The 26,793-nt window shown below is 42.5% G+C and overlaps 1 protein-coding gene across 10 annotated transcripts in view; it reads left to right on the top strand.

The window, feature by feature from the left end:
• The window catches only part of Stard9 (StAR-related lipid transfer domain containing 9), a 115,628-nt gene that overhangs the window by 11,824 nt on the left and 77,011 nt on the right, over window positions 1-26,793 (top strand). For all 10 annotated transcript variants that reach the window (XR_005502955.2, XR_010064699.1, XR_010064698.1 and 7 more), the window contains 5 exon segments: window positions 18,792-18,908; window positions 20,237-20,269; window positions 20,357-20,418; window positions 22,289-22,401; window positions 25,820-25,889. Coding sequence is in view for 6 of the 10 variants with exons in the window: in XM_001080099.8 (XP_001080099.5) it covers window positions 18,792-18,908; window positions 20,237-20,269; window positions 20,357-20,418; window positions 22,289-22,401; window positions 25,820-25,889 (395 nt within the window). In the remaining 4 variants the exon portion in view is untranslated.

Genomic DNA, 26,793 nt, shown 5'->3' on the forward strand with positions numbered 1-26,793 from the left:
GACCAGTCTTAGTGTGTGGTGATCTGATAGGATGCATGGGATTATTTCTGTCTTCCTGTATTTCTTGAGGCCTGTTTTGTGACCGATTATATGGTCAATTTTGGAAAAGGTTCCATGAGGTGCTGAGAAAGTATATCCTTTTGTTTTAGGATGGAATTTTCTATAAACATCTGTTAAATCCAATTGGTTCATAACTTCTGTTAGTTTCTCTACGTCTCTGTTTAATTTCTGTTTCCATGATCTGTCCAGTGATGAGATTGGGGTGTTGAAATCTTCTACTATTATAATGTGAGGTGCAATGTGTGCTTTGAGCTTTAGTAAAGTTTCTTTTATGAATGTAGGTGCCCTTGCATTTGGAGCACAGATATTTAGGATTGAGAGTTCATCTTGGTGGATTTTTCCTTTGATGAATATGAAGTGTCCTTCCTTATCTTTTTTAATGACTCTTGGTTGAAAGTCAATTTTATTTGCTATTAGAATGGCAACTCCAGCTTGTTTCTTTGGGCCATTTGCTTGGAAAGTTGTTTTCCAGCCTTTTACTCTGAGGTAGTGTCTGTCTTTGTCTCTGAGGTTTGTTTCCTGCATGCAGCAAAATGCTAGGTCCTCTTTACGTATCTAGACTGTTAGTCTGTGTCTTTTTATTGGGGAATTGAGTTTGTTGATGTTGAGAGATATTAAGGAATAGTGATTGTCGTTTCCTGTTATTTTCGTTAGAGGTGGAATTATGTTTGTTCTCTCTTTTGGTTTCACTGCAAGGAAATTATATTCTTGCTTTCTGTATGGTTTAGTTTCCCTCCTTGTGTTGGAGTTTTCCATCTATTATCCTTTGCAGGACTGGATTTGTATAAAGATATTGCATAAATTTGGTTTTGTCATGGAATATCTTGGTTTCTCCATCTATGTTAATTGAAAGTTTTGCTGGATACAGTAACTTGGACTGGCATTTGTGTTCTCTTAAGGTCTGTATGACATCTGTCCAGGATCTTCTGGCTTTCATAGTCTCTGGTGAGAAGTCTGGTGTAATTCTTATAGGTCTGCCTTTATATGTCACTTGACCTTTTTCCCTTACTATTTCCCTTAATATTCTTTCCTTGTTTTGTGCATTTGGTGTTTTGACTATTATGTGACAGGAGGAATTTCTCTTCTGGTCCAATCTCTTTGGAGTTCTGTAGGCTTCTTTATGTTTATGTGCCTCTCTTTCTTTAGGTTAGAGAGGTTTTCTTCTATAATTTTGTTGAATATATTTACTGGCCCCTTAAGTTGAGAGTCTTCACTTTCTTCTATACCTATTATCCTTAGGTTTGATCTTCTCATTGTGTCCTGGATTTCCTGTATGTTTTGGGCTAGGAGCTTTTTGTGTTTTACATTATCCTTGAAAGTCATGTCAATGTTTTCTATGATATCTTCTGCCCCTGAGATTCTCTCTTCTATCTCTTGTATTCTGTTGGAGATGCTTGTGTCTATGGCCCCTTGTCTCTTCCTTTGGTTTTCTTTTTTTTTAATGATAAATGCATTTTGAATTTATTGAATTTAAATATTTTCTGGTACCTTTCATAATAATGTTAAACCCTCAGATCCCTTTGCTATATTTTTCCTCTCTGGGTAAAACAAGTCAGAGAAGAGAGAGAAAGGAAGCTACTTCAGAGAGGTCAGTTCAGTTTATGAGGAGAGTTTTACAGAGACAGGGTGAACATAGAGCAAGCTAGACACAGGAGAAGACAGAATTAGCCAGAAAATGAGAAGAGGGCAGAAGATTAGAACAGATTGGTAGATTTAGTCTGAGGCTAAGCAGAACAATTCACTCAGAAGCCAAGCAGGAGAAGCCAGTTTGAATTAGTCAACTCAGAAAGCCAGCCCAAACAGCTGAGTTGAACCAGTTCGTAAGGGGCTAGAAAGGGTGAGCTTATTCAGCAGTAAGTCTCAGAGGCTGACACATTTTAGGGCTAGAGAAGATTGTACAGAGGCTAGAAGTGTACCAGCCTAGGTTAGCAGACAGAGGAAGTAAGCTTGGAGACAACAATTACTACAGGAGAATAAAGTTGCATTAGCAAAACCCATAGTTAAATTACTATATTAATTAGAAACACTAACATTACAAACACTGACCATATCAATTATAGGTACAGATATGGATAAACTATAACTTTTCACCTTCCCATTAAGGACAAGAAATGGTTTTCTATATCCAGGTTTGTCTCCCTTTGTGCTTTCTTTATTGTTTCTATTTCCATTTTCAATTCATTCACCTGTTTGGTTGTGTTTTCCTGTAATTCTTTCAGTGATTTTTGTATTTCCTCTCTAAGGGCTTCTACTTGTTGATTGTGCTTTCCTGCATTTCTCTAAGGGAGTTCTTTTTTTTTTTTAAAGATTTATTCATTTATTATATATAAGTACACTGTAGCTGTCTTCAGATACACCAGAAGAGGGCATCAGATCTCTTTACAGATGGTTGTGAGCCACCATGTGGTTGCTGGGAATTGAACTCAGGACTTCTGGAAGAGTAGTTGGGTGCTCTTAACCGCTGAGCCATCTCTCCAGCCCCTCTAAGGGAGTTCTTAAGGAAACAAAATTATTTTTAAAAAGATGAGGGAGGAGAAGAAGAAAGAGAAGGAGGAGGAGGAGAAGGAGAAGAAGGAGAGGAGAAGAAAGAGGAGAAGGAGGAGGAAGAGGAGAAGGAGGAGGAAGAGGAGAAGGAAGAGAAGGAGGAGAAGGAGAAGGAGGAGGAAGAGAAGGAGGAGGAAGAAGAGGAGAAGGAGAAGGAGAAGAAAGGGGAGAAGGGGGAGGATGAGGAGAAGGGGGAGGAAGAGGAGAAGGAGGAGAAGGAGGAGGAAGAGGAGAAGGAGGAGAAGGAGGAGGAGGAGAAGGAGGAGGAAGAGGAGAAGGAGGAGAAGGAGGAAGAGGAGGAGAAGGAGGAAGAAGAGGAGAAGGAGGAGGAGGAGAAGGAGGAGGAAGAGGAGAAGGAGAAGAAAGAGGAGAAGGAGGGAGAAGAGGAGAAGGAGGAAGAAGAGGAGAAGGAGAAGGAGGAGAAGGAGGAGGAAGAGGAGAAGGAGAAGAAAGAGGAGAAGGAGAAAAAGAGGAGAGGGAGGAGGAAGAGGAGGAGAAGAAAGAGGAAAAGGAGGAGGAAGAGGAGAAGAAGAAGAAAGAGGAGAAGGAGGAGGAAGAGGAGAAGGAGAAGGAGGAGGAAGAGGAGAAGGAGGAGAAGGAGGAGGAGGAGAAGGAGGAGAAGGAGAAGGAGGAGAAGGAGGAGGAAGAGGAGAAGGAGGAGAAGGAGGAAGAGGAGGAGAAGGAGGAAGAAGAGGAGAAGGAGGAGGAGGAGGAGAAGGAGGAGGAAGAGGAGAAGGAGGAGAAGGAGGAAGAGGAGGAGAAGAAGGAGGAAGAAGAGGAGAAGGAGGAAGAAGAGGAGAAGGAGGAAGAAGAGGAGAAGGAGGAGGAAGAGGAGAAGGAGGAAGAAGAGGAGAAGGAGGAGAAGGAGGAAGAGGAGGAGAAGGAGGAAGAAGAGGAGAAGGAGGAGGAAGAGGAGAAGGAGGAAGAAGAGGAGAAGAAGGAGGAAGAAGAGGAGAAGGGGGAGGAAGAGGAGAAGGAGGAAGAAGAGGAGAAGGAGGAGGAAGGGGAGAAGGAGGAAGAAGAGGAGAAGAAGGAGGAAGAAGAGGAGAAGGGGAGGAAGAGGAGAAGGAGGAAGAAGAGGAGAAGGAGGAGGAAGAGGAGAAGGAGGAGGAAGAGGAGAAGGAGAAGAAAGAGGAGAAGGAGGAGGAAGAGGAGAAGAAGGAGGAAGAAGAGGAGAAGGGGGAGGAAGAGGAGAAGGAGGAGGAAGAGGAGAAGGAGAAGAAAGAGGAGAAGGAGGAGGAAGAGGAGAAGAAGGAGGAAGAAGAGGAGAAGGGGGAGGAAGAGGAGAAGGAGGAAGAAGAGGAGAAGGAGGAGGAAGAGGGGAAGGAGGAAGAAGAGGAGAAGGAAGAGGAAGAGGAGAAGGAGGAGGAAGAGGAGAAGGAGGAGGAAGAGGAGGAGAAGAAAGAGGAGAAGGAGGAGGAAGAGGAGAAGGAGAAGAAAGAGGAGAAGGAGGAGGAAGAGGAGAAGGAGAAGAAAGAGGAAAAGGAGGAGGAAGAAGAGAAGGAGGAGAAGGAGGAGGAGGAAGAAGAAGAGGAGGAGAGAGAAATGATTCCCCATGGTCTAGCTGCGTTTGTAGGTTTTCCTCAACTGTTCCTCACTTTTTTTCTTTAGAGGTAGCGCCTCTTCTGAATCCACCTTCACTCAGTCTAGCTGTTCTACCTGCCTAGCTTGCCATAGAGACTCTCCCATTTCTACTTCCCAAATGCTGGGATTATAGTGGTTACTATGCCCACCCAGCTTTTTAATTTAAAAAAAATATTTTTAAGACAGAGGTGCTGGGGCTATGAGCGTTCTGTCCTTTGGGCTATCCTCCTTATTCCCACAATGTGGAAAATAACATACATTTTGAGCAAGTATTTGATGAAATTTCAAGGGAGGCATATGGTAGCACCTGCCTTTAATGCCAGCATTTGGGAGGCAAAGGTGAGTGGATCTCTGAGAGGCCAGCCTGGTCTATGTAGATATAGTTATTTCCAGGACATCCAGAGCCTTTCTCAAAAAACCCAAAGGAGTGGGGGTGGGGGTGGTCAGTTAATTTTTATTCTCAGTAATGGGAAGAAAGAGTGATGTGGTGGTTTGAATATGCTTGGCCCAGGGAGTGGCATATTAGGAGGTGTGCCCTTGTTGGAGGAAGTGTGTCACTGTGGGGATGGGATCCTCCTCCTATCCACATGGGAGTCTTCTGTTTGCTCTGAAACTAGATGTAGAACTCTCAGCTCCTTCAGCACCATGCCTGCCTAGATGCTACTATGCTTCCTGCCTTGGTGATAATGAACTGAACCTCTGAAACTGTGAGCCAGCCCCAATTAAATGTTCTTTGTAAGAGTTGCCTTAGTCATGGTGTTTCTTCCCAACAATGGAAACCCTGACTAAGGCAAATCTCAAAAAATTTAGTTTGTTCACATTATAGAAGATGGGGAGGAAAGAGTTAAGAGCTGGAGGGAGATGAGGGGTGTGAGATGCTGACTTCCAGGCAAGACTTGGATGTTGCATCTTTAACTCAAAGCAGCTGTGGTTACTCGCACACAAGCAGGATCACACTGAGCCTGCCAGAACTGTATTGTGGGAAGGCCGTGGGGCTCCACCCTTTCTTGAGTATTTTTAAGCAGTTAACAGTGGTAGGGGAGGGAAAGACATTGTCCTTCAGTGGAGTAGCCAGTGATAAAGTGCACATTTCTGTAATTCCTTGAAAAATAAAAGAGCAGAGGAAAAGACTTGAAAGTAGAAAGGGAGGAGTTAGGAAAAGGAAGTGGGAGGGACTTAGTATGAGGGAAGAAGAAAGGAAAGATTAACAGAGTGAATATACTTGAAATATAGTATGTACCTATATGAAAGTTTCATAATGGGACCATTATATATAGTTAATATATGCTAATTAAAACATTTTAAAAATCTGATTCACAATATGATTGTTCTCTTTGTAATGAGATAGATCCTAAATCTGTTGATTCTCTTCCAAAAGTAAGACATTCTTGCCTAAGACTTGACACATGTGCATGCACACATTTAACCTCAGCCCCTTGGATTTCTAAAGGGATCAGTGACTTCTCAGAGCATATGACTCACTAATTTAACTTGGAGTTTACTCTTTAGTTTCATTCTGTCATTCTTAACTAGGAGCCTGTGGACAACATAGGGCCTATGATAGCTATGAATGCAGCTTAACACAAACTTGTCACCTTAATTAAAATACTGTCAGGTAGTTTTGTTTTTGTGTATGTTACTAGCTTTGTGATTCAGTTGTGTAAGTCTTTGAATGTGTGCTTTGTAGATGACAGCATCATGTCAGTAATGTCAAGGAATATTCATTGTATATCATGTAGTCCTATAACACAATAAGTGTATGGGTATCTGTCTGAGACTGGCCTCAGTATATTACCTATGGGCTTTATGGAGGGCCCTGGTTCCCTTGTTTAAACATCCATAGAAATCTCTCCTCTTTCTGCAGGAAAGGCATAGTAGAAAGTATGTTTCAATTATGAAGCAAGGGAATATGGGCTCTTCCCTCAAGTCTGAACACAATAGAAGCCTGACCTCCAATAATGACTGTGTGTCCAGGTATCAGTCAGTCTAGATTTTGGGGGTGGTGTTGGGGAGGGGGACAGGGTGGGCAATGACAAGGTCTCACTGTGTTGCTCTTGCTGGCCTGGAACTCAACATGTAGACTAGTCTGGCCTTGAACTCTTAGAGATCCACGTACCTCTGCTTCCCCAGAACTGGGATTAAGGGCATTGGCCCCCCCACATCTAGCATGAATTTTGAAGCTGTAAAAGGATTTTGAACCCTGTGGAGTTGATTTGGGAAGATGTGGAATTGAGTCCTAAAATTCTCAGTATGCAGTCTCTTAAGTAACTGTCTCTCAGAAGCATTTGTCTTGGGGATTTCCTAGAAGTAGTCCTTTTTTTTTATCACTCTTTTTTAATCACTCATTTCATCGTTTGACTCCTATTTCTGAAGTCAGGCAGTTAGGTACAAGACAGGTGCTTTCTAGGGATACTCACCAAGTTGATGTAGGAGGAATATTAATACAGCTTCTGTGAAGTTGGGAAAGGCAGTGGTTCTATTGAGATGGGATTTGACAAGAAACCCTTAATTACTCTCTCTGTTTTTTCTCTCCTATTAAATTGATCCCATCTCAATTGTGATGGTGTAGTGGTGATGTTAAATACAGACATGTCATGGTCTCAGGATGGTATGGTTTTTCCTTCTGTCCCATCAGAGATTTTAAGAAAGTTAACTTCTTTCTCTTCAAGCACCTGGACACATTCCATGGAGTTTAGTGATTCAGTTTCAGGGTTTGGAAAAGTCAGAGTTAAGCTTGGAAATGTTTTTGTAGCCAACTTGCTGCCATAGGGGAAAATACTTTTTTTGTTTTGTTTGTTTGAAACAGGGTCTCATGTAGTTCACATTGACCTCAAACTTGTTGATACTCCTACCTTCCAAATGCTAGGATTATAAATTTATGCCACTATGCCTGGCTTCTTCTTTTTTTTTTAGATTTATTTATTTTATGAATGTTGTAGAATACACTGTCGATGTTTTCAGACACACTACAAGAGGGCATTGAATTCCATTACAGATGGTTATGAGTCACCATGTGGTTGCTGGGAATTGAACTCAAGTCCTCTGGAAGAGCAGTCAGTGCTCTTAATCTTTGAGCCATCTCTCCAGTCCCATGCCTGGCTTTTTAAAATGATGTTGTTTTGAGATAGTTTTGCTATGCAGCCTAAGCTGGCCTTAAACTTGTTCCTGCCACTGCCATCCTCCAGCTAGGACTACAGATATGTGCCACCCTACTCGGCTGAGCTGTCGCCTTTTGAAGGTAGCCTTTTCTAGGTACTTGAGTTCTGTTATCTCATTGGTTCTTCGTAGCAACACAACAACCCTAGAAAGTGAGTTAGTAAGGCCTTTGTTTACAGATGGGATAATTTGTCCCTGGTCACACTACTAAGGGGTGAATCTAGATTTAAACCCAGGTCTACTGCCTCCAAAGCCTTGATTTTTATACTAAGTTATCCTAAGTGCTGCATGAACTTGCCTCATCTCCTGACTGTGTGTTACACTCTGATATTTAAAGTGTGAGACAAATGAGCTGACAATTAGATACTGGACTGTTAAGTCTTATGGTAGTGTAGAAAAGACCAGAGGTCATGAATGATGTCTTATTTTCAGGCCCTCTTTGTGACTCTTTTCTTTCTGAGAAATGGGGAGCACCACCTAATTTTAGTTCTGTAATCAAATGTTTGTGGATCCAGTCAAGATGCCTTATTCTAAATTACCTGACTTCTTTCGTGGACTTGAGTATTGTGTGAGATAGGCAATAGCTTATACTTTGGGGCCAGATGTTGAAGTGTATGTAGATCTGCACACCAGCCCTGTAGTCAGTATGCTGTGGAACTCATTATGTAACTATGATAAATCTTCAAGTTGCTATCCTCCTGCCTCTGCCTCCTGAGTGCTGAGATTACAGAGCTACAGTAGCTCATTGTGCTCTTTTCCTTCCCGGGATAGCTCAGCATTCCTGGCACCCCTTTTTCATCTGTGCTGTACCTTAGGGTGTCCAGTTTCACATCTGAGGGGAATGAACCCAAGAGCGCCAGAATGAATCCAGAAGATTTAATATATGATGCTTTTGTTTTGTTTATTTGGAGACAGAGTGCCCTGTGTAGGCCAGGCTGGCCTGGAATTAAGATCTTCCTCCTTCGGCTTCCTTTGTTCCAGTAAGATTTGTAAAGCGGGAGTTAACTTTGTGTAGTTTGAAATTGACTTGAAGTCTGAGGAATAAAGCGGAAGAAGTGGCCTGAAGCCGGTGTTTTGAGGTCTTGTGACCAACATAGCCTGACTGTGCCGCAAAGGCTTTGGGGCTAGAGGAGGGGAATGTGGCTTTAGGCAGATGAGGCAGATGCTGTACAGATCATCACAAAATCTGTTAAAACAAACCTTAAAGTGAGATGGGCCTCAACAGGCTTTGCTAAAGTATGAAACCAGTTCACTTTTATCTGCATCACCAGCACTGACCTGGAGACACCCTTCAGACCAAACAAGATTAAAAACAGGAAATAAGCTTCTCGAAGCATAATTGTCGGAAAAGTCTTTCCACATAGGCACAATCGTTTGGGCTTGTTTTCCTTCCCCCATTTTTGTGTATATGTGGTGTGCAGGCATGCATGGAGGTTCGTGTGTGTGTGTGTGTGTGTGTGTGTGTGTGTGTGTGTGTGCGCGCGCGCGCGCGCGTGCGTGCATGCATGCATGCATGTGCGTGCCTGTGTGCATGCATGCATGCATGCATGTGCTCATACAAGCCAGTGATGGATGAGCTACCACACCCACCTAGTTCTTTTGTTCTAAGAACCCAAACACTAGTTTTCACTTTGGCCTTGTCTGGTGAGCTCCCTGGCCACCGAGCTGTATCTCCAGCTCTGTCTGTATAAGTATTTGAAGCACAAACAATTCAAAGCAGGTTGCTCCTACCTGACTACCTCTTGATGCTACTGGACCAAACCCTTTATAAACAATGCTAAGAAGCTTTTATGAGCATACTGAAAACAGTGCTGTGTGCTACACTGACCTGGTGATGTGCTTCTGAATGAAGAGAAAACATGTGGAAAGTAATTCAGGCAGGATTTAGAGGAAAACTACATACAGAACAGCCATAATGTAATTTTCTTCCACATTTTTTTATTGTGAGCGTTCTGGAGTCAGTCCATAGTTATGCATTCATTACTCATTCTTTCCATGGTTATGAATTGACTGTGTTACATGTGGGTGCCGTGTCTGAGTCTCAGCCTTAAATGAGTTCCCTTCTGTCCAGTACTTCAGGCACTTGTCTAGGTTTTCTTGTAATAGTGAACCCAAGGCAGCCCTAGACACAGGGATCCAGCTCCCAGGACTGTTGTTTTTTTACATGCTATTCTCATGAGAGCAGTGTGTGTAGGAAAGTTATATTTGAGAAAAAGGGAAGGAAGGGCCAATGAGTCTAAAGGCTAGGAAGGAAGTGCTTATTTGTTTTTTGTTTTGTTTTTCTTTTCTCCACAGACGTGCTATTGTGTTTAAATAAATACTGTTGAGGAAGGTTTTGGAAGCACTAAGACTATGAGGCAGACTCTCTGCATAGCCCTGGCCTTTGTTCACAACCCTCATCTGGCTCAAGTGACGTATTATGAGCTGTGTGGTCCAAAGGAGCATTGCCATCTGCTATGGTGTAACCCCATTTAAACTGTATATGTGTGTACTCATACACACACATACACACACAATCACACACACACCACATTAGTATTTTAAAATAAGCTTATAAAATAACGTGTTTCTCTATGACTTTTTCAGGCATCCTTAGTATTACTTGTGTATCTCTCCTTCTTCCCTCTCCCTCTGTGTTACCAATATTCTTTTTTTTTTTTTTCTTTTTTTTTTCGGGGCTGGGGACCGAACCCAGGGCCTTGCGGTTGCTAGGCAAGCGCCCTACCGCTGAGCCAAATCCCCAACCCCACCAATATTCTTTTAATATTTAATATTTAATATTTAATACTGAGTACTTGAGTGGCATGCTAAAATCTGAGAACCAGTGGGGTTTTTGTTGCTTTTTTTGTTTGTTTTCTTTTGTTTTTGAGACAGGGTTTCTCTGTGTAACAGCCATGGCTGTTCTGGAACTTTCTTTGTAAACCAGGCTGGCCTTGAATTCACAGAGGTCTGCCTGCCTCTACCTCCTGAGTGCTGGGATTAAAGGTGTGTGCCACTACAGCCATCCAAGAGCTAGTGTTTTATACATTTTCTATTCGCTGGCAAATGGGAATGTTGTACTTACAGGTTGGTGGAAATGTGCTAAACTGAAAAACAGCTATTCTAAATGTGTCAGTTTCTCTATATCTGGTTTAAAAAGTCTTTCAGCTAGGTGTAGTAGTGTACACTTTTAATCCCAGCACTCAGGAGGCAGAGGTCACTCTCTAATGCTACCCCTGTATATTCACATGCTTTCCCACTTCAGCTCTTGACAGTTTTCTGTTCTGAGAGTTTTTTCTGTTCTGAGAGTTTTATGTTTCCCAGATATGATAAATACAGAATTGGTACTTTGTTTTTCTGGCTGGTCCATCAGGTTAAGGCACTTGCCACCAAGCTTGACAACCTGAATCTGATTGCCCTGGACCTATATGGCAGGAAGAACAAACTGAGCCTCAGACGTCTTAAGGTGTAGCTTTTGTTTTGTTGTTGTGTCTGTTTCATTTTTGTTCTGGGCCTGATGATGCATGCAGTTAATCTCATCACTGAGGATGCAGAGTCAGGTGGGTGGCTCTCTGTGAGTTTGAGGCTAGCCTTTCCTACATACTGAGATTCTGTCTCAAAAAGAAAAAAGAAAAAGAATTTCTCCATCTACTAACCTTGAACACTATTCAAGTTCCATCCATATGGTTGCATAGATCAAAATTTGCTTTATTTCCCAAAATTTTCCTTGGAGGTAAAAGTTTATCTTCTAATTAAGTTCTACTTATCCCCCTCCCCCACTTCCCTTAATTTTGTGGAAAGACTATAGGTTAAAATGCATTTAAGCTGTTCTTTGTAATTAGTGTATTTAAAGCTATACTTTACTATGGTCACAGTGTTTGTTGTATTTTACTGATACATTGTTTTTCCATTGCATTTTTGGGTGATTCATAATTTCAGTTTTTATTTTTCTGTGATTGAGGGGTCATCTAACAGCAATTTCTTTATTTCTGTCCTGTCTAATTGTCTTATATTACTGATGGCTTTGTGGCTGAACTGTGATTGCCTTGCTATGGAAAGGATGTAGTACACTCAGTGGAAGAAAATAAGCCAGAGTCTTAGCTTGCACTAACATTTGAGTCCTGTTTCCTGGTGTGTTTGTTCCAAGTTCCATTCAGTTAGTGTCTCACAGTGTGACACAGTTGTTCATACAGCTTAGACAGGCCCTGTGCAGGGTTCTCCTGAGACATCTTCCCATTGTTGTAGTGAATACCTAAGACGATCAGCTTCTGACAAGAAAGAGTTATTTGGGGCAGAAGCTACGTTTACACTCATTAAACCTTGTTGCTTAAAGACCTGTGGTAAGCATGAGGCAGAGCAGAATTTCTGGAAAGCAAAGAGAGAATAAGATGCTTGCTGCTAAGGTCAGGAGAAGGGAGGACGAAGAAGGGGCCAGAGTCCCCAGTCTTCTTAAAGGTCACTAGTCTGCCTCATACTGCCCCTTAGGAAACCAAGCCAATCAAAACCTGGCCCTTGGGACATTTATAATCATATATATATATCCCACCTCTATGCCATGTTCTTGGTTCCTCAGGTAGGCTTCTCTGTTATGTTGAGTAACTTCATTTAGCTCCTCCTCCGTGTCAGCTCTTCACCCTTTCCTGCCTTACTCTGTACCCAAAGGGGTGGCCCAGCCCATCAGGCTGATCAGTGGACTCCTTTCTCCTCTGGCTTGAGGTTGGGGTCAAATGATTGAAATCCCTAGCAGGAGATGGGGGAGGCAGTTTTCTGCAATAGGATTGGCCCACTCTGGCAACCTTTTTTTTTTTAAATTCTTTCATCCATTACATCACGACCACTGTTTCCCCTATCTCCACTCCTCCCAGTCCATCCTCCATCTCCCTCTCCCCCAGATCCACTCTCCTCAGTTTCCCTCACAAAGAAAAAAAAAATGCAGGTTTCCCAGGGGCACTAATGAAACATGACTTAACAAGTTACAATAAGATTAGGCACAAACCCGCATGTCAAGTCTGACTGAAGCAACCCAGTAGGAGGAAAAGGGTCCCAAGAGCAGGCAAAAGTCCCACAAGAACAGCAGCCTTAATACACATACACATACACATACACATACACATACACATACACATACACATACACATACACATTCACATACACATACACATACACATTCACATACACATTCACATACACATACACATACACATTCACATACACATACACATACACATACACATTCACATACACATTCACATACACATTCACATACACATTCACATACACATTCACATACACATACACATTCACATACACATACACATACACATTCACATACACATACACATACACATACACATTCACATACACATACACATACACATACACATACACATTCACATACACATACACATACACATACACATACACATTCACATACACATACACATACACATACACATACACATACACATACACATATCCTTAATGTATACGCAGAGGACCTGGCGTAGACCATGTAGGTTCTGTATTTGTCCAGTCTGGCAATCTTTAAGTCAAGCGTCCCTTAAACTGGCAACCTGCCTGCCTCCCTCCTCGCAGGTCTTGGTGATCTCCTTCTCGCTTGTCTCTGAACTCTCTCTTGTGCACTCAGGGTAGTCAGTTTCCACTGCTACTGGTCCAAGTTGCTGCGCTATCCCCTGTGGTTTCCCTGTCTTTTCTAAGTGGTGTTTGTATTGAAGTTCTAGTGTATGATTCCAGCTTGAGAGTGACTGGTCTAGCTCACTCCGGGCTGATGCAGTATACAGCATATTTCTTATGTCACTAGTGTGTTTGCTTTCTGGTCATTATTCATCTATCAAGACTGTGAACTATCTTACGCTTGAATAGCAGTTTCATGCATTATTTCTTCCTAATTGACTTCATCTGATTCTGAAAGTAAACTTTGAGTTTTTATTCTCATCCTCCCGATTTTACCAGTGGTGAGAAAGGAACAGCATGTGACTAACAGCAGGTTACATAGAAAGTGATAACACTAGTAGCCATGTGACCCAGACAACCTAAATGCAGTATCTTTTCTGGTTACTTTCTCCATACCTTTTCAGGAGATCCATTGTCTTGTACATGCTAGGCAAGCACCCTTATCACCATTAAAATAGAATTCTTGAGACATTTACAAACTTACAGAGAAAATAGTCTCTGACCCATTTGGAAGTTTCCCTCAATTCTTGAGTGTTCATTTCCTATAAGAGGATACTCTGTGATATAATTACAATGTAACTTTCAAAATTGAGAAATGAAGTGACAGTTTTAGTGCCCTGTGATTGTCAAACCACATTTAGGGTTCATTGATTGTCCCAGTAATATTACAGCTGAGAGATGAAAGGAAAGCCCGGAGCAGGAAAAAGGGTGACAGGTCCAGGTTCACATCCAGATAGACAAACACAGGCTTTTGAGGAGACTGCATCAGCAGTCAGCACCAAGCTGAGTTGGGGATTCTCAGTCCATGACACACATACCAGGTATCAGAAGATCGGTTGGTATGGAGTCATGTTATCATAATGTTACATAGCAGTTACTTCGTGGGGTACAAGAGAATCCTACTCTTTCCTTAGTCTTGTATGTCTAGTAAGTTCTTAGATTCAGTGCGACACACACACACACACACACACACACACACACCCTTTTAAGACAGGGTTTCTCTGTGTATTACTGACTGTCCTGGAACTCTCTCTGTAGACTGGTCTTGAATGCAGAGATCACCTGCCTCTGCTTCTCAGGGACTGGATTAAAGGCATTCCCACTGTGCCCAGCTCCCTTATATGACTGTAAAATACCATGTGTTCTCACAGTTTCAGTTCTTCCCAGTAAACGTACTGAATGGCTCCCCATGAATTCCTAGGGATAAATCATTCATCAGTTCATGCTGGATCAGTTAGTGATGCTGACAGTTTCTGGGTCCATCCAACGGCTGCTATCCTTCATCCTCAAACACAGTCAAAAGCTACTTGTAGAGTCTTTTAGGGCAGTGAAAATCCACTGTTTTAATGCAGTATGGAGTAATTTAGCATAGGCCATCTCAACACCAGACAAACAGGGACTCTTTATTCATCTGCCAAAGTCAGATAGAGGCTGATGCTTCTTTCCTGTGGGGAAATCTGCTCTAGAGGAACAGAGACAATGTTTGATCCGTACTTGGGCCAAGGCTGAAATGAGGTCTGTTAACCCTGTGTTAGGCATGATTATAATTTTTTGTGGTTCTGGAGTTTGATAGGCAAGGCACTGTACCACTGAGCTGTCTCCAGCCCACTCTGGGAGCATTATCATCATTTCAGAGATAAGGAAACTAAGTTCAAGTTACTTGGCCAGAGATCCAGCTTTAACACAAACCTCAAAGTCTGTGTCTTTGCCTATTAACCTTGCAGTGCATCTCTTTAGAAGGGTTAGGTTGTTCTTTTGCCAGCTAAAGCCCCACGGAGTTACAGATGCTACATGGATATTATCTCTTCAAATAAGGGACTCTGAATTCTTTTTTTCTAGCACAGTGACGTTTGATGGTGGGTCAGTGTGTACATATGTCTAGTCATCCTCACCTCACCATCTCTGTGATGGGCGGGGCATGTGCAGTTCTGGGACCCTTAAGGTTTCTCTAAAGTGATTGATTAATGGTGTAATTGAAATCATAGGATTGAGTAAGTGCCAGCAGTTGTTTAGATCACTTTCTGAATTAAAGGTTCTTAGTACCAAATAGAGTTAATTTTTAAAGAAAAAGATTCCTATCAAAATAGACCCAAGTCTATTTTCAGACTTGAAATATCCCTCTTGGTTCTTCACTAGAAGGTTTCTGGTAGCAACATTTGAAGTTAATATTTGCTACTTAGTTTGAATACTTTCTCATTCTATATTGGAATTGTCTCAGAGTGTCTATTGCTTTGATAAACACTATTGACAAAACTGAACCTGAGGAGGAAAGGATTTATTTCATCTTATACTTCCAGGTAATAGTTCATCGCTGAGGCAAGTCAGGCAGGGGAGGAAGCTGGAGGTAGAAGTCTTGGTATTGGCTTGCTCCTCATGGCTTATTCAGTCTGCTTTTTTACAGCACCCAGCTCAGGATGGCACCACCTACAGTGGGCTGGGCCCTCCCCCATCAATCAGAAATTGAGAAAATGAACTATAGACTGGCCTACAGACAACAGTTTGTTAGTTTGTTTGATTTCAAGACAGAGTTTTCTGTATAACAGCCCTGGCTGTCCTGGAACTTGCTTTGTGGACCAAACTAGCCTCCACTCACAGAGATCTGCAGGCCTCTGCCTCCTGAGTGGTGGGATTAAAGACACACACTTGCTTGAAGGTAGACTACAGGCAACTCTGATGGAGGCATTGTTTGCAGTTGAGAGTCCTTTAAATGACTCCAGCTGGTGTTAACATGCTGTAAAACTAGCCAGACAGGAACAACATGAGCTTTTTAAAGTTACTTTTGATATTAGTCTACTTGGGATAGAGAACATAATACTAACAGAACAAAAATCTCTCCAGACCAAAGAAACCTATCAGTGACAAGTTCCTTTAGTAATATATAGGCCATGCCTTATGATTGGATCTTGAATGGTTGTCATGAAATTGTTAACCGTGTTGTTGATTCTAGCTGGATTTGAGAAAGGCACATAGACACGTGTCAGACAAGTACGGTGGTGTACCTATTTAATCCCAACAGTCAGGAGGCAAGAGGCAGGTGGATCTGAGTTTGAGGCCAGCCTGGTCTACAAAGTTAGTTCCAGGACAGCCAGGGCTTCACAAAGAAACAAACCCTGTCTCAAAAAACCAAACCAACCAAATAAACAAAACAAAAGGCTATGGTTAGTCTGTGTTATATACTCTCTATACTTGAACTCAAAGACAGACAGACAGACAGACAGACAGATGAAGTTGCCTATCTCTCCTGAATAGGAGCCTACAGTACACTGCAGTTCAGTGTCTTATTTTAGCCTTTAGACTGTCACAGTGAGCTGTTTACATCTGCTTCCTTGTGTTACCTGGGTGGAGCGGAACACACATTCTTTGCCTATTTTCCTCTTTCTAAAGTTGTGAGTTTTCCAGGATCGAATGGGCTAAGTTCAGCATTCTTGGCTGGAGCTCAGAAGCCTGTTGACAGCTTTTATCATTAGGCAAAGTGCTTTCTTCAAAGATACTTTCAAAACACATTTAGGCAGTTATTTGCATTTGGATAAAAACATAGACAAAGAGGACCTAGGCCCACCACACATATGTAGCAGATGTGCAGCTTGATCTTCATGTGGGTCCCAACAGCTGGAGTAGGGGCTGTCTCAGACGATGTTGCCTGCCTGTAGATCCAATTCCCCTGACTGGGCCACCTTGTGTGGCCTCAGTCGGAGAGGATGCACCTAGTCCTGCAGTGAGTTGGTGTGCCAGTGTGAGGTGATGCCCAAGGGAATGGGCCACCCTTTCTCAAAGGAGAAGGGGATGGGGGGATGGGTGAAGGGGGGACCAGGAGGTGAGTGGGGGCTGCAATCGGGATGTAAAGTGAATAAATTAATTAATGGAAAAATATAGACAGAATAACTTTTCCTTGTTTACTCCGCTCTCTCTCTCTCTTTACTCCGCTCAGCTGATCATAAACTGTGGGCAGAAAAAAAATATTTATATTTTGATATGGTTCTTTGCTGTTTCCACCTCTCTTCCCAGCTCCTGCCCTAGGAAGTTGGAGTTCTGTGGAAGATTTTCCAAATAATGAATGGATGGTAGTTAACTCATCTGTTCTAAGGCAGCAAAATATACTTCTTCTTCAGACTCAAGAATTTCACCTGCTCTGACTTTAGGAGGCAAACAAGATCTCCCCTGACCTTTAACTTTGCTAACATGGGGTTAGTGTGACTAGAGAGAGCTGCAAGAGAGATCATGGGAGCTCAAGTTTTTTACTGCACACTGGTTTCCTTTGGCCTTTTGCCCAGATAATGGAAGCATTAAAAAGCAAACAAAAACAAACAGTTCTCTGCCAAGAAGCCTAAGTGCAGCTGCTAAAATACAGAGCTGTGTAGTCCTGACTTAGCTCCTGCTATTTCTGGTTGCCCTGGTTTCATGTGTGAAGTCAGTCTCTGCAGTAGTCTGTGTGATGCCGATACAAGTATCCATCTTACAGCTAGAGAAACAGAAGCTTTCAAAACTTGCCCAGGATCACCCTGCTTTGAAGTGTAAGACCTACACTACAATTTGGAACCATAGCAGATGAGTCAGAATTGAAAGGGAAGTTGAAGAAAGAAAAAAAAATCAGGAACACTGTGGTACCCCCTAGGCATCAGGGATCCATCACAGCACAGCACAGGCAGCAGAGCGCCATCTGCCACTCTTCTGCCTTGTGCTTGGTTCTCTGGGGGAATTGTCAACTGCTGCCTGTGTTTGTCTTTCTTTGGAAAGTCTCCCTGGTTGGTAGCCTCCTCTCAGGAGTCATTGCTCTAGCAGCCCAGAGTGAAGAGGGCGCTGAGGTAATGAACTGGGTTCTGCTTCCCACCAAGACCAACACCAGTGGCCAGAAGTGTTCCAGTGCTGCCTAGCAGAGAACAGTTCAGGTTTCGGGAAACAAAGTACAGTTTCCATATGAGGACTTCTGGAGGTTTCTGGATTTGTCATAAAACCTGACCTCAACTGAAGTGATTGTCTAGCAGAACCTGCCGGCTCTCAGGAGCAGTCAGAAGACAGACCCTCAAGGACAACTTTACCCTAAACTGGAACTGTGGCGGTCTTCAGACCTTGAATTTGCCTTTTGGGGCAGTGTTTCACTATTTCCACTGCATTAGCCATAGTAGGCATTTCCTGGTGTATGAGGAAAAGTACGTTTTTGTTTTTTTTTATCTTTGCCCTGCCTTAGATTTTCATTGTTAGACCGTGAAACACTGGAGCTGAGATATAGCTCAGTCCCTTAAGAATGTTTGCTGCTGGGGTTGGGGATTTAGCTCAGCAGTAGAGCGCTTGCCTAGAAAGCACAAGGCCCTGGGTTCGGTCCCCAGCTCCAAAAAACAAACAAACAAACAAACAAACAAACAAACAAAAAAACCAAACCAAGAATGCTTGCTGCTCTTTCAGAAGACACAGTTCAGTTCCTAGAACCCAGATAGCTCACAACTGCCTGTAACTTCACTTCCATGGGATCTGGCACCTTCTTCTGGTATCAGCAGGTACTCACATTTGTGTGCAATGCTCTACATGCACATACACAGAAATAATTAAAAATAAAGTCTTTTTAAAAAAGACTAGGAAATATGCACTTTAAAAAAAACTAGGCTGATATAGGTACTTAAAAATATTTGAGCAGACTTACTGAATTTTCTCTTACAATTTTTTCCTGAAGTTGAATTGATTCTTATGAAATGATTGAGTTTAGATTCAATATTTTATATTTTTTAAATGTGCTATAGGAAAACGGGCCAATGACAAGCTCTTTGCTTTTGTTGTTACAGGTATTCCGGGACTTGGGGACTGAGGTACTGTCTGGAGCTTCCAAAGGCTACAACATATGTCTCTTTGCCTATGGGCAGACAGGCTCTGGGAAGACATACACCATGCTGGGGACTCCAGTGAGTATTAGCACTGAAGTGAACCATCTTCCAATGCCACAAAAAAAAAAATCTGAATCTTACATTGTCCTTACCACTGTGATTTAGAGTATGACCAATGTTAATGAGATCAATGCCCTCTTCTCTATTAACAACGGGACATCACCACTTTAACTGAATGGTAAACTCTGTATAATTAGTTTCTTTTTGTGAAACCTTGAAAATCCAGAATTTCATGGTTCCCTTGACAAAGAGTCCTTATTGGTCCAACTGGAGATGCATATGGTTTTCAGGTTCATCACTTGAAGCTTAATACTTTTGTTGGGGATTAAAAGTATATAGAGTGTAATACAAGTCGTTTTTAATAACAGAAAATTGAGGGGATAATCCTAGCTGTGGTAGTACCTGCCTTTAACCCCAGAATTTGGGAATAGAGGCAGATAAATCTCTGTGAGTTCCCAGCCAGCCAGCGATACACAGTGAGATTCTGTCTCAAAACAAATAGCAGCAAGAAAAATAGAATTCAAAGGATAGCACTCTTTAATAATACCCTTTCTGCTGCTAGGCGTGGCGGTGCATACCTTTAGTCCCAGCAGAGGCAGAAGGATCTCTGTGGGTTTTAGTCCAACTTTGTCTACAAAGCAAGTCTAGGATAGCCAGGACTCAGAATCCTGTCTTGAAATCCCCCATACCCTAAAAAAAAAAAAAAAGACTCTCCTTTGTTTTAAATGTACAAGTATACTAATGAGACGACCTGGGCAGCTGTTGACCTTGCATAGGGACAGCCTGAAAGAATGTCCACTTCTCTGAGCCCAGCTCATTGTTTCCTTTGTCCATGACTGGTGTGGGTCAGGTATTTGAAATTAAAGAAGAAATTGCCCACTGAACCAAGAGGAACAAAACCTTAAACCTCTGGCTAGATATGAGGTAGAGGAAATAGCAGCTTCTTTGAATTTTTGCACAGTTTTGCAGAGGTTGTTCATTCATGTGTCCTGTGTCTAGGGATAGCAGTAGGAATCTAGAAGGGACCACATTAATAGTGTGAATTTATCCAAGCACAATAAAGTTCACTGCAGGAAAGCACATGTCTAGGTTTACCTGCTTCTCTTATCTGTCTTATGGTGATTATCAGCCTCTTGTCTGTATGTTCCTTTTGTTAGCGTCTCCTGAAAGTGCCAGCTTGTAGTCTTCTCTGTACTTCTATAGAGGCTGGCTAGCACACACACCCATCCTGTGTGCTTAGGGATTCCAGGTTTCCAGGTGCTTTGTGCTAAGGGGAGGGCATGTGGACAGTGCCCCAAGTAAGCAGTGATGTGATGTTTTCTTTTTTTTTTTTTTTTTGTCACCAGGCCTCTGTTGGGCTGACTCCGAGGATCTGTGAGGTATAGACTCTCCTTTGTTGTGTACTCTCACAGTGCATTTCCTATGCCAGCTCCCTTCAGTAATACCTAACCCTCTGGTTTGTGCAGGGTCTCTTCATCAGGGAGGATGACTGTGCCTCGATGCCTTACTCCCGTAGTATAAAAGTAAGGTAAGAGCTCAAGTTCCAGACCCCAAATGTCCCGTTTCCACTCCAGACTTCATGTTTCCAGCTCCAGAGTCAACAGAGGGATGGAGAAAATCCACAGTATACGAAATGGGGAAATGTACTTAAGCCTTTGGTTGTAGAAACTAATTCCCTGTCCTGGACTAGCCTATCAGGTTCTCCTCCAATGTGTCTGTTCCCCCTCACTTCCTGTAGTCTCATTCTTGTTTTTGGGATTTCCCCTCCTAATCCCTGCTGGCTCATTCTGTAGATTTCAAACCAAATTCCCAGACTAGTGCTAGAGCCAAAATTTTTTTGTTTTGTTTTGTTGGACAGCATCATGCTATGTAACCTAGGCTGCCCTCAGACTCTTTATCCTGCTGTTTTATCCTCCCAAGTGTTGTGGTTGTAGGCATGATTCTCCATGGCCTGACAAAATAAAATTTTAACCAAGCTGCAGTGAGAAAAAATTGACACATGATTACTAGGTTTTTTTCCCCCCTGCCTTTTTCATAATTTTATTTGTATGAGTACACTGTAGCTGTCTTCAGACACACCAGAAGAGGGCAATGAATCTCATTACAGATGGTTGTGAGCCACCATGTGGTTGCTCGGAATTGAACTCAGGACCTCTGGAAGGGCAGTCAGGGCTCTTAAGCCCTGAGTCATCTCTCCAGCCCTCTTTTCTTTTTTCTTTTTTCCCTCCCTTCATCTTTCTCTTTTTCCCTCCCTCCCTCCCTGCCTCCTTCCCTCTCTCCTTCCTTCCTTTCTTTCTTTTCTTTTTTTTTTTTCTTTTCTATTTTTCGGAGCTGGGGACCGAACCCAGGGCCTTGCGCTTGGTAGGCAAGCGCTCTACCACTGAGCTAAATCCCCAACCCCCTTTCTTTCTTTTCTTAGACAGGGTTTCTCTGCAAAGCCCCATCTGTCCCATAACTGGCTCTGTAGACCTGCTTGGCCTCAAACTCACAGAGATCAGCACACCTCTGCCTCCTGAGTGCTGGGATTCAAGGTGTGCACCACCACTGCCTGGCTTTACTAGTTTTTCTTTAAACCTTGTATTCTCCTTCCTTTCTCACCTCCTCTCTTCCCTTTCTGTTATATGTAATTATTATTGGTTTAGTTAGGATGAAATAGGTTTCTAGAAAGTATAACATTTTGCTCACAGTCTTGATGTGTAAAAGAGATCAGAGTTGTCCAGCTTACAGCAGGGCCAGGGATGGGACCTTCACATTTAATTTCCTCTGTTGGCTTAGTAGTGGTCCTTCAGATGAAGCATTCAAGTTTATGAGCCTATGGTGTATGGGAACCATTCTCATTCAAAGCACCACAACCATCCACTTCTCCCCCAAATAGTGCCCAGTTGGTGAATTAGGGATCAAGCATTTAAATGCCTGAGACTATGGGGGGCATTTCTCATTCAAATTACCACAAGTACATATAACTGCTTTTGCAGAGGACTCGTTTTATTTCCAGCATTCATGTGTGATGGTTCATAACTGCCTGTAAATCTAGTCCAGGGGCTCTGACTCATTCTGGCCTCTAAGAGTACAAGCTCTCACATGTGCACCCTGCCCCCCATATAAATATCGTAGAGCAAACAAAAACCAGAACAAAAGAAGGATCACATTGGAAGGTAATTCATTGAAAGAAAGCTAATCTAAAAGTGGAACTGATGTTATAAACTGGGATATAATGGTAGCCAGTGCTCAAAACCTTGCTGTGTACATGGAGAAAGACACTTACAGGAGAGCCCTGGCTTGGTTGAAGTTTTAAGGTTATCAGAGCCAGAACAGGAAGCCAGACCTTTTGGTTCTCAATTTAGTGTTTCTCCTTTTTCTTCAGAATCTAATTGTCTTGCCTTTTTCTGTGTCTTTAGCTTCCTAGAGATCTACAATGAACGGGTGAGAGATCTTTTGAAGCAATCCAATCAAAATAAGTCCTACACCTTAAGGGTCAGGGAGCACCCAGAGATGGGACCCTACGTCCAAGGTGAGCATCTGTGATCTTGGGAATTGGAGAGCCTCCTGAGGTGTGGGAAGTTCTCCTAATGTTTGATAGCTTTTTCAGCATGCATAATGATGGTTTTCTGTGTGTTGACTATTGTGCTGGACATTGGTTGTATGCTGATAAGCTGATGTGATGTTTAAGCTGCCTTCAAGGCAAGCTTAAATTCTGATGAAAGTGTCATAAGGCGAACAATTACCCATTGTGATAAAGGTTTATAAAGTAGCTAGATACAGTGATTGAAAAGACCTCTGAAGCCGGGTGGAGGTGGTACATACCTTTAGTCCCAGCACTTGGGAGGCAGAGGCAGGTGAATCTCTGAGTTTGAAGCCAATCTGCTCTACAGAGCAAGTTCCAGGACAGCTGAGACAGCCAGAGTTACACAGAGAAACCCGTCTCAAAACACCAAAAAGAGAAGGAGGAGTAGGAGGTAGAGGTAGAGGTGGAAGAGGAGGAGGAGGTAGAGGTAGAGGTGGAGGAAGAGAAGGAGGAGGAGGGGGAGGATGAGGAGGAGAGGGAGGAAGAAGAAGAGGTAGAAGTGGAGGAAGGACCCTTGTAACCTCAGCAGGTGGATTTCTGTGAGTTCCAGGTCAGCCAGTCTACAGAGCAAGTTCCAAGATAGCCAGGGCTACACAGAGAAATCGTGTATTGAAAAACCAAAAAGAATAAACTTAAAAAAAAAAGACTCTTGGAACATGTAGGCAACTGAAATCTGTGTGTGGTCAAGAGAGGCTTTTCTGGCAGATGTAACAGAATTGATGCTAAGCCTGGAAAGGCTCATAGGACCCAGTCCTGGGAAGATGAGTAGAGTCAGGCACTGACACTGGGGCTGGGTACCATCTCTCTTTTACTTTATTAGCCTGGGATCAGCAATTTAGGAGGAACGATTGTGCTCTTTAAGGAGTAATGTTATATCCTTTTGTTGTGGGGTGTAGCCACCAGAAAAAAACACTTGGACACAGGTTCAAGCCAATAGAAAGCCTTTATTAGTCAGTAGGCAACTGCACTAGGTGCTCAGAACCCAAGTAAAGTTCTGAACCTTTCTCAGGGTGAGACTTTTTTAAAAAAAGATTTAATTATTATGTATGTAGTGCTCTGTCTGCATGTATGTGAGCCACCATGTTGTTGCTAGGAATTGAACTCAGGACCTCTGGAGGAGCATCCAGTGCTCTTAGTCTCTGAACCATCTCTCCAGCTGTCAGGGTGGGCTTTTAAGCACAGAAAAACAAACAAACAAACAAACAAACAAACCCTCCACATCTTGGTTTAACACACCTCAGCAAGAACAGTCAGCTGGAAGAGGAACTACAGAAGTCAAAACAGAAGGATAGTTTGTTTAGCGACTTTCTTGGAACTCTGGTCCTGGGTGGGTTAGGCCTTTCTTCTCATTTTGGCAGGTGTTAAGGTCTACATGCTGGGCTCTTAGGTCAGAGCAGTGCCTCTGTGCCTCTAACATGTCAGTTAGGCTAAGGTCTGGGTGTCTGTAACTCAAACTGTGTTATATTCCTCACAGCTCTATGCTAACTTAAATCCTGATGAGGAGAGACACATGAGAGCTCTTCTCAACAGGCATGACTAATAGATGGTCAGTAGCATTCACTGATGCTGCTATCAAGTGTTTCTTCCTCCCCCACCCTGGTAGCCTGGAAACGGTAATAAAAATGCCATCAATTTCCTTTTCCATGGAAAACAATATTGTCAAATAGATACATTAGTGCTCGTATTCCGTATTTCAAACTGTTTCCTGCCGCTCTCTCTCCTTTTCTTCCTGTTTCTCTCTGCCCTCCATCCTCTTCAGACATAGCCAGGAGACTTCGGCACACCTCCACTTAACTCTTTCCAATTTCTGCTGGAATTTTGCTGTCTTGTTTGTTAAGTCCTTGAAAATACCAGCCAGAGTTGCTTTAACATCTTCTGGTAATTTTAGTGTCTTCATCTTTCTTGGGTATCTTTCATTTATATTTACAGGTTTACATGTATGTTTGGTTTGCTAGTAAGTTCTGTGGCAGACAGTAGTTGTAAAGCTGTTCTTAGGAATTGGTCTCTCTTGTTCTAAGTTCCTTTGAGTACTAGGGATTAAGAAGTAAGTTGGGATCCAGTAGAGGCATGAGAAGCTTAGCTGCAGATTTTGGAAAGGCTGTTTACTTCTAATTCATCTCATTCTTGTCTTGTAGTCCTTTGGGTCTCTTTTTATAAAACTGAATGTCCAAGCAGGCATTATATCTATAATCTCTGCACTCGGGAGGCCGGGACAAGAGGATTTTCTTGAGTCCAAGGGTATCCTGAGCTAGAGTTGAGACCCTGTTTCAAAAAATAAAACAAACAAAAATTGAGGGGGTGGACAATTTGGGTATGCTGTGGAGTGTAACCCTTGTTCCTTGATTCCTGGAAAATTGCTCAGAAAATTAATTGCAGCCACTCACCTGCAGTCTAGTCACTATTCAAATTACTTTGTCAGCGTTTGCTATACATTTATTTAGCAGTAGACCTATGGCACTGTCTTGTCTGAGGGTCTCTGATACTCAGCAGAGGCTCTCTAGCTCTGGTAAATCTGTAGGTGGCTTTGCCACACCAGCCATAAAGAGTTTCTTTGTGTCTTTAGACTCACTTCCACCTTGTGTCTGAAACCTTCACGTTCTGTAACGGCCTGTCCTAGCTGTGCTTTGCCCACAGAGCACATCCTGGCCCCTGCTCTGATTTGCTCAGCATGTATGTTTGTCTCCTGTTTCTGTAGCATTCATCTATAATGTGTGGTGCAGTGCGATTTTATATTGTGAACTGTGAAAGAAGAGAAACATATTTACTATATGTTTTGTATGCTAAACTAAGTCTGCCACCTTGTGGGGGAAATATCACCTTCCTATCAGGAACTTTGTGATGCCCAACAATAATATATGAGGAGGAGGAGGAGATTTCTTATAACTTATGTAGTAAAGCTGGAAGGAATTGCTTTTGTTTAAGTATGGTCACTACATGAATTCTAAACCCTAATCTTTGTGGAAATACACCGACCACCTGATGAGAGGTTTCAATATGTATTTATTAACTTTTTTATCTGAGTAATCTTATTTATCAGGTTTCCTCATTCTAGCTTATCAAGTGATATAAGGATGGTAAGTAAATAAAAAAGTTAAAAATAATTAGAACTAGCAAGATGGCTCAGTGGGTCTAGAGGTTTTTGCTGTCAAACCTGACGACCTGAGTTCAATTCCTGGCTCCTACCTGGTGGAGGGAGAGAAGTAACTCCTGAAAATTGTCCTCTGACCGCACATGTGCAACAGAGTGGCCTGCATTTAAACTCATATAAGAATAAATAGATAAGTGTAGTAAAAAGAATGACAGAGCCTATAGGATAAGTTAGTTTACCAGAAATTTCATGTGATTTCTTTTCTCCCTTCACAAGGTCTGTCTCAGCATGCTGTCACCAGCTATCAGCAGGTTCTCCAGCTTCTGGAGGAGGGGATAGCAAACAGGTAAACCTTTTGTTGGGCAGGGGTGTTTCTGCAGCCTGCTCTTGCTGTTCTGTGTTCCTTCCGCTGTCCTTTGGGGATTGTGGTCAAAGGAGAGTGCAGGCGCCAGCTTCTCAGCGATCTCACTGCTCTTTTTCTTTTTCTTTTCTTTTTTTTTTGGGGGGGTTCTTTTTTTCGGAGCTGGGGACCGAACCCAGGGCCTTGCGCTTCCTAGGTAAGCGCTCTACCACTGAGCTAAATCCCCAGCCCCTTTCTTTTCTTTTTTTCTTTTTTTCTTTCCCCCCCCCCCCCCCCCCCCGGAGCTGGGGACCGAACCCAGGGCCTTGCGCTTCCTAGGCAAGTGCTCTGCCACTGAGCTAAATCCCCAACCCCCTCACTGCTCTTCTCTGCAGTGTACAGCCAGGTCTTCCTCTCACTACAAGGAGATAGAGTCTTTTCTGGACATAATAATATTGGGGAGTACTGTCTTCTCATTGCTTGGCAAAGATGAATATAGGATAAAATGATTCATAAAACCATGTTTTTATAGTTTTCCATTCTTGTGAGGTTATAGGCAAATGAAACTAAGAGAGTGACTTACGTGCCCCTAAAGCTACTGTGAAGTGTGATAACATCTCATGTTTTCAATTACTGTGAGGACTTAAAATATTACTAATAAATGCCTAGAGGGAATCTGTTCTCCCTGGGAGGAAATACCAGTCTACAGTCTTATATTTATCCTGTTAATACTACACCTTTTAACTGAAAAAAACTTAAATTTAACATTCTAGTCCAAAAATTTCATGGAACTTTCTCAGAAGAACTTTTGCCTGGTCTTCAGAACAAGCTGAGCTCTTGAATTATTAAGAATTATGATTCAAGCTGGGTGTGGTGGTACATACCAGGTGGACCTTTGTGAATTTGAGGT

Source organism: Rattus norvegicus, chromosome 3 (assembly GCF_036323735.1).
Source record: "Rattus norvegicus strain BN/NHsdMcwi chromosome 3, GRCr8, whole genome shotgun sequence".
In the NCBI taxonomy this organism is placed as follows: Eukaryota; Metazoa; Chordata; class Mammalia; order Rodentia; family Muridae; genus Rattus; species Rattus norvegicus.